This window comes from Thalassophryne amazonica, chromosome 7 (assembly GCF_902500255.1).
Source record: "Thalassophryne amazonica chromosome 7, fThaAma1.1, whole genome shotgun sequence".
NCBI lineage: Eukaryota > Metazoa > Chordata > Actinopteri > Batrachoidiformes > Batrachoididae > Thalassophryne > Thalassophryne amazonica.
This window is the reverse complement of record NC_047109.1, coordinates 26,321,612-26,329,961: the sequence shown is the minus strand read 5'-3', so window position 1 is coordinate 26,329,961 and position 8,350 is coordinate 26,321,612. Positions and strand designations below refer to the sequence as shown.

General features: G+C 38.9%; 1 protein-coding gene across 2 annotated transcripts in view; it reads left to right on the top strand.

Annotated features, from left to right (window-relative positions):
- Positions 1-8,350, top strand: part of cep162 (centrosomal protein 162) — a 110,803-nt gene that overhangs the window by 55,026 nt on the left and 47,427 nt on the right. For both annotated transcript variants that reach the window (XM_034173964.1, XM_034173963.1), the window contains exons 13-14: positions 3,052-3,206; positions 6,351-6,485. In XM_034173964.1, coding sequence (XP_034029855.1) covers positions 3,052-3,206; positions 6,351-6,485 — 290 coding nt within the window. The remainder of the gene's footprint in view (positions 1-3,051; positions 3,207-6,350; positions 6,486-8,350) is intronic.

The following is an 8,350-nucleotide window of genomic DNA, read 5'->3' as shown; positions in this document are numbered from 1 at the left end:
CAGCATCACAATGATCCCAAACACACCGCTCAGGCAATGAAGGAGTTGCCCCTTAAAAAGCATTTCAAGGTCCTGGAGTGGCCTAGCCAGTCTCCAGACCTCAACCCCATAGAAAATTTGTTGAGGGAGTTGAAAGTCCATGATGCCCAGCGACAGCCCAAAAACATCACTGCTTTTCCACCATAATTTACAAAAAAATTCTTTAAAAATCCTACAATGTGATTTCCTGGATTTTTTTTCTCATTTTGTCTCTCATAGTTGAAGTGTACCTATGATGAAAATTACAGACCTCTCTCATCTTTCTTAAGTAGGAGAACTTGCACAGTCAGGGCTGACTAAATACGTTTTTGCCTATGGCATATTTTCACTTCTATGTGAGCTAGAACATTAATTTTGGTGTCTAACCCCCAATCTCAATTCTATTTTGTACCTCTTCCCCTTCCCCTTGGCCCTACCCCTACCCCTACGCCTACCCCTTTAAAACAAGGGGTAAGGCGAATGGGTATGCCTCTAGCCCTATGAATTGAGACACCCCTCCGCCTTAGGAGAAAAAAAAAACCTGTGTCAATCTGCCGTCTTCACTGTTTAACATGGCAATTGAAATGCAACTTGTTGCAGTAGCCTGTTGGCTCTTTTTATTTTCTCCCTTTCTGCGTAAATGCAAAAAAATAGAAGTTGCAGATTTCTTTGATGCATCGCAGTCATGTCATGTTAATTAATTTAATTAATTTGTAATTTATAATAATAATAACAATTAATAGTATTAATAATTAATTAGTAATTTATTAATGTTAATAATACTAATAGTAATCAACCAATAATAGTAATTAATATTTGATTAATCATTAATGATTTAGTAATTAATTAATTAGTAATTAAAATAAGGTATAATAATAATAATTTATTAATTTATATAGCGCCAAACCACAACTAATCGCTTCAAGGTGCTTCACAAACATCATTTAAAAGCAGAATAAAATGAAATAAGATTAAAACACAATAAAAAAGTTTAATACATAAATAAGTAAAAAGTAAAATAATAGAAAGAATAAAAAAAGACACAGTCATATAAAATACTAATGATAAAACAGGAAAACAGTTTATTTATTTAAAATAAACACGAAATATATCAGTCTGTGTGCAATGAATGTATACATTATACAAGTTTCACATTTTGAAAGGAATTACTGAAATAAATCAACTTTTTCTTGACATTCTAATTATATGATCAGCACCTGTATGTATGTTTTGGGCTGCATTTAGTTCTGTTAACCTTATATTTCTTTTTCAAATTCTCCAATTTTTTGCATCCAGCTCTATTTCCTTCAGAAATTTCCTTGAATAATAATATCAGTCTATTAGGACGTCAGGTTATGTGTTACACATATACATGTGTGTGTAGATATTTTCCAACATTGATGAAACTTCTCATTTTCTGCCTCATTTTCTTATTAGGAGACGAGTGCGCTCAGGGCTCCCTGTTTGTTTACAAAATACACACACGTTACAGACCTTGAAATCCAACAGCAGGGATTGATATTATCCAAAGATTTCTGAACATACAAATTAAGGTGCTTATCCTTTATCATGAGTTTATCCATTGTGAGATATAAAAGTGTCTTATCGTAGCGTTCGTGTGTATGTGCATTATAATGCCTCAGCGCACGAGCGAAGTTACGATATTCCTCAGAACGACAATATACACAACATGCATCCAGCAGCATGCACGTTGAACTGTCTGTAAAGTTTTTGGGCAAGTTAGAACTTTCTAAACTGCGTAATTTGTAATGAAAGCCGCTTCATTTGTGCGGCTCTTTCGGCGCCATGTTTATTTTTTGGAGACAGCAGTAAGCTCCTCCTACCCCTCAGTCTCTTGTGCCCGAGCAAAACAGAGGGGAAGGGGTAAGGGGAAGGGCCAAGGGGTAGAATTGAGATTCAGCCTTAATCTATGTTTTTTAGGGTCAAGGAATTCAAGTATGACCATTAAAATGACATACTTGGTATATATACTCAATAATGGCTGGACACATGAAAATGGCAAATGTGTCCCCCTGAGGTACAGTAAGCTATGTCTACCAATAGACCTGCTAGGGTCCCTTCAGAATGTAGTTGAAGATGACATGCCAACATCTGATGAAAGTGATGGGGATAATGAATACAGTGATACAGAGGATGATTGACTGAATTCCAATTATGATGTTATGTTCATATTTTGGTTGATTTAAACAGATTGACTAAATGCTAGTATACATGTAAGAACAAACATATTTAACCCAATAAGGAACTATTAATATTGTAATATTCTGGCTGCTATTTTTTAAGATGTGTTAAAGAATTGTAGATTTGACTTACTGTAGTTACGATATACTCAACATGTACTCACTATGTAAGAATATCAACTTCACATAACTTGATATATGCCTGATATTGCCATTCCAGTAAAATTAAGCTTCAATGCATTATGTTCATTGTGAAATGGGACTTTTTCTTGTCCTTTAAATGGACTGGTAATACTGTTACATATTCAGCATATATATTACCATGAAAAGTGAAAAATTGTGTTACTCTCCAACACGTTGCATAGTGTCTTCTTTTGTAGAAGATATGTCATTTCTATGGTCGTATTTGAATTCCTAAGTAACTGGACAAGGATAGTGCTTTCATAATTTCTCGCTTGGCACTGTCACAGGTTTTTGATCTGGATTGGTTTCAGTAATCTGCTGTGCACTGTCATGACTCACCTTGGTCTCTCTCAAATTGGAATTGTCATGGCTTACTGGATTAATGGCAGTCTTGCTGTGGAAAAGGTTTTTGCACAGCAAGGTTGTTAATTTTGTGAATTGGAACTAATCTTGCATATTCCATATAAAACTATTGCTTCTAGTAGTAATAGCACTATTACAAAGGCAACAGAATGAACTGAAATGAACCTGCAACATTTTCTAGTGTTGATTCAGGCTATAGTACTCTTGAAATTAACAACACACTATTATCACACACACTCGCGTGCCATATGAAGTTGTTTTCAGATTGTTCTGTTTTCTTCGACAGAGGCAGATCTGAAGGTGCACAGTGACCTGAAGCCATCAACCGTTGATGTCCCTGAACCGTTGGTTGACCCCAGCAGCCATCCAGAATCCACACATGCTGAGGAAGTCAAAGGGCCTCAGGATACCAGACTGGCTGAACACATCACGAAAAAGAATGTAAGAAAATCTCACAATACAATCAGTGTCATGCTACTTTTGTTTTTGCTGGGGGTTTTTTCCTGTGAGATCACTTTATTCTTGACCTGTTTCTCTATTGCCATTTATCTGTTTGCCAACATTCATGTTTTTGCATAACATATTTTTACACCAGGGATAAATAACCACAACCCCAAATCAAAAAATGTTGGGCTAATATGAAGACAAAAAAAACAAACAACAACAACAAAAAAAACGCCCCCCAAAACAACACCTAAATTTACTTTTAAGATGTTTCATATTTTATGTGATCAGCTTTATTTCAGATGTTAAAAGGGCAATCCCATATTCATTTACTCACACTCATAAAACGTCTCTTATACTCCGTGACACGATACCCCTTTACAGCAGCGAGATGTCAACCTCTCAATGTGGGATTTTCACGCACACGCTCCGAAATTTCCGAACTATACGCCGCTACTTTTTTCATACGTTTTGATCACTGCGTTTTAAAAAAACGATGCGGCTAATTTGTGGATTTTTAAAGGCTTTCATGTAATTTACTCATACGTTGAAATACATCCATCAATGCTGTCCACTGATTGGCTGAAAGTCACTGTCCATCATGCGGAGTAAATTCACACACACACACACACAGTAAATAAAAAGTCTTACCCGTTCGTTTCAGTGGAATTCATCATCATACGATCTTGAAGAAAAATAATCCCCACAAAGCCTCCTGAGTTTGGAAAACGACATCTGAAAAACCACTTTAATTCCTCATGTGGCTGAAAAACGTTCCTCCGTGACACCGCACTTTGCTCCACAGTTCCATCAGAACTCAGGTCAGGGTTTCAGCAGTGGAGGTTGTCCATCAGGTTGGTGAGTTTCAGCCCTTGGCGTGGGTGTTTATGTCGATGGGAGACCGGCTCAGTCCGCTACAGGTGTAATCCGTTTGAGGAACCTCTGTGGTGCTGTGTTTGGAACCTCTGCTCGCATCCACAAGCTGCAGTTTGGGCCAGAGGTTGAGTCACTGCGCTTCGTTAACGGCTCATTTACCACAGGCAATAGGCTATTCTGTCTGAACGCAAGGAAATTATCTCATGATCCACAAAGAAAAAATTTAAATAATGTTAAAATTACTCAGTTTTGCCTCCGCTTGTCACAAAGATGCCATGCAACACTATGTGTGCATGTGCGTGCATGCCATGCTGCTCCAATATTACATGTTCTACCTTTGGGGAAAAAAAAACAAAAGCATTTACGGTTTGTATTTGTGTATGTTACCGGTACATATTTAATTAAAAGTTTTAAAAATAGTGTGGCGAGTGAAGGCTGTTTAGCTCAGATATAAAGAGCTGATAACGCAGAGAACCTTCTTTTCATCAAAATTAATCTGTCCCTCACATTTTCAAAAAAGGCTTTTATATTGATATTGGTCATAGTTACAGTTACAGTCAAAAACAGCAGGTTTGACAAATCAGTCCAGGTTCAAACAAGGCAATTCAGTGTTACATTGTTTAAAAAGAAAAAGTAATGCAATCCCACTCAAAATGTTGAAAAAAAAAACTGTCAGGATGACAGAAAAACTGGCTGCTTCACTGGATTAAAAACTACTGTATGTCACTTTTGAAGAGTAAATGCAGTTCCCATTAAATATTAATGTTTTTAACATTTTTATTGTTATTTAATTAAGTTTGACTTTGACAGAAACATGCAAAAAATAACTTTGATCTTACAAATATTACAATATAGATATACATTTCTTTATTATTCTTGCGTTCAATGTGTCTAAAACCACTGAAAATGAGTTAAAATAAGGCTTGCCAAGAATGTTTTAATGGTATAAAGCCATGTAGCTTTGGGGGCCCCGGATCCAGGGGCCCACAGCTATATAACTTATATAAATCATTATGTAATATTACCTGGCACTAAAATGGTCCAGGCTAGAACCCTGCTTTGAAGATCCCCTCAACCCTACTGACATGCCCTCCATTGAGGAGGCAGGATGGAAGACTCAAGCAGATCTGGTGCCATCACCCTAGCGGAAGTCACTGAAGTAGTAAAAAGAAATCCTTGGTGGCAAGTCACCGGGGGCAAATGAGATTTGTCCTGAGATGCTGAAGTCTCTGGATGTTGTTGGGCTATCATGGCTGGCACATTTATACAATGTTGCATTTAAGTCGGGGACAGTACCTCTGGGGTGGTGGTTCCAATCTTTAAAAAAGGAGGCTGCAGAGTGTGTTCCAATTATCGAGGAATCACACTTCTCAGCCTCCTTGAGAAAGCCTGTGCCAGGGTACTAGAGAAGAGACGTGAGGTACCTTGACACTTGCACATATTTGATCCATGCACTGGCACGTAATTTAGCATACCAGTGAGTAAACTCGTTGCCTCGACTGTTAGTCGAACCTCTGATTCAGGAGGAGCAATGCAAGTTCCGTCCTGGTTGAGGAATGGTGGACCAGCAATTTACCCTCAAAAGGATATTAGAAAGGTCTTTGAAGTATGATCAACCAGTCTATATGTATTTTGTAGACTTGGAAAAGGACTAGGTCCCTCGAAGTATCATGTGGGGAACATTGCCAGAGCACAGGGTACTGGAACTGCTGCAACGTGCCATCCGGTCTCTATATGACCAAAGTTGACCAGGCTGTATCCACATTCTTGGCGTTACATCATACCGGTTCCCGGTGGGTGTTGGACTTTGCCAGGGCTGCCCCTTGTCACCAGTCCTGTTTATAATGTTCATCGACGGGATTTGTAGGTGCAGTTGAGGACAGGTGGGTGTCCAGTTGGGTGACTTCAGAGTTACTGTTTTTTGCAGATGATGTGGTTCTGTTGGATTAATCAAGCAATGACATCTGATGCACACTGAGGAGGTTTGATACCTCCTCAGTGTCCAGCGAAATGTAAAGTAACTGGGATGAAAATCAGTACCTATAAATCTGAGTCCATGTCCTCTGTCAGAAAAGGGTGGACTGTCCCCTCTGGTGTAGGGGAGAGTTATCCCAGGTGGAGGATTTGTGAGCAGTCTGTCAACATGAAAGTGCAGCTTTTCAAACTCACTCACCGCATAGTAACGGGCAAAACAACTGAAATTTGACTGTTGTGTATCTGATTCACCATTTCATTCTCACCTTTGTGTTCATGTCTGACTGCCAGAACGAAGTGGATAGTCATGTGATCCATGAGCTGAGAGTCCAGCTGAACCAAAAAGACAAGCAGCTGGAGACTATGCACGAGCACATGGAGGAGCTCCAGGCACTCAAAAAGCAAAACTACCTGCTGCAAAGCAAAGTGAGCAGATATGTTGTCACACCACAGTGACTTTCAGAACTACTTTCAACAGTGATTCCATGTCTAGCAGCTCATTGTTATTTTACACATAAGTATTACTTGTAGACTTGGGGATAAGGACGTTGCCCAAGGGCCCTTAGTGATTTTCTGGTCAGGCTGGGATTTGAACCAAAGATCCTCTTGTCTCAAGCCCAATGCTTAACCACTAGACCTTCACCTCTCCCAAGTCAAGTACAGTTATTGATTCCAGAGAGGAGTTGGGGTGTGTCTGCCAGTTTTTGTTTTTTGTTTTTTGCAAGTCTGTGGCTGACTGCTGCCGCAGACATGGAGAAGGGCACAGAACTTTTACATGACCATTTTAATTTTAAAGTGCTTCCAGATGGCATAGTAGATAGAACCGAAGCCGCTAAAGTTCTCCTGCAGTGTGCTGTGCACTGAGCGCTGGGGGAAAAGTTCATCTACAGCCGCTAAAGTTCTCAAGGAGAACGCTGCAGGATAGGGGAGAGCAGGGCCAACTTCCCCCGGAAGATTTTTAAATTTAGCAGCCGATCTGCTCTGTGCAAGCCTGATCCTGTCAGATCTCAGAAGCTTAGCAGTGCGGGACCTGGTTAGTACTTGGATGGGAGACCTCTTTGGAACACCAGCAGCTGTGTCTGTTTCTCCAGCTAACACTGGAGTTGCATCAGGAAGGGCATCCAGCATAAATCCTGTGCCAAATATCAATGCGGATCTGGTTGTATCCGCTGTGGCGACCCCGAACACAAACAACGGGAGCAGCCGAATGGACAACCATAACTCTCTAAAACACCATTGCTTGCATTTTGAGCACCAAATTGTGTGCGGAAAGCCATAGGTTTTTTTTTTTGGTTTTTTTTTTATCTTTGTTACAGTCTTGCTTTAAAGCCAAAAGAAACAAGACATCAGGCCAAAACACAGAATAGTGTAGGTGTGTGTCAGGTACATCAGAACTGCTAATTTATACCCAGCAGTTTATGATAACGACCCTTGGACATTTATTTTTAGACAAAATAACATGAAAATATGTACATTTTTAAGTCTGGTAGAGTCATTAATTCATATCTGCATTTCAACCTTGGAAAAAAGACACCATAACTAAATATAAATATTTATTGTCAACACAATAGGAGATGATGTAACAATGACTGCACTGTGTTTGTTCATTGGGAATTCTCATGATTAAATCATTTTTTAATTGAGTCATTTCAATGTTAAATCATGCCTTCATTGACTATGTATTTGCTTTACGAGTAATGTTGTAATCAGGACAGAGTAATTACTGAAATATGAATTTCACTATTCTAGTGGTTGTGAATGTTTTAAAATTATGCACAGTAGGGGCGGGGCTTCTTCTACCTGTGCAAATGTCTTTTTGACTGAACTTTTACTTCATGGACATGTTTAATGATTCATTCATTTAATGTTAAAATAAGGAAAAAGGTTTTTCAAATAATAAAATGTTACAGTTTAAAGAGACTTTGTTTTATTTATAAGCGTAGCAGCAGGTGTGAGTTTGCAGAGACAACAGGTGAGCACATTTAACCAGATGAAAGTCTCCTCTGTAGCTTCAACCTCAAATTGCTGGCGTTTTTGGAAACACTTTCCTCACATTTTGAAATGCAGAGATGTTCTCTTCTTCCGCCTGGACTTCAAATTTTGGTATATTTATTTAGACTAACAAAGAAGGCCCTTTATAAGTATATAATGCAAAAGCCTCGGGAGGGGACCTAAGCATCCCTGAACCCCCGGCGTTTTAAGATGATTTTTCCATCCCATTACGCTGAGAAAAAATCCTGCTGAGAACCCTGTTAACTGCAACTGCATAAACAAAATGCTGTTGTTTGCAG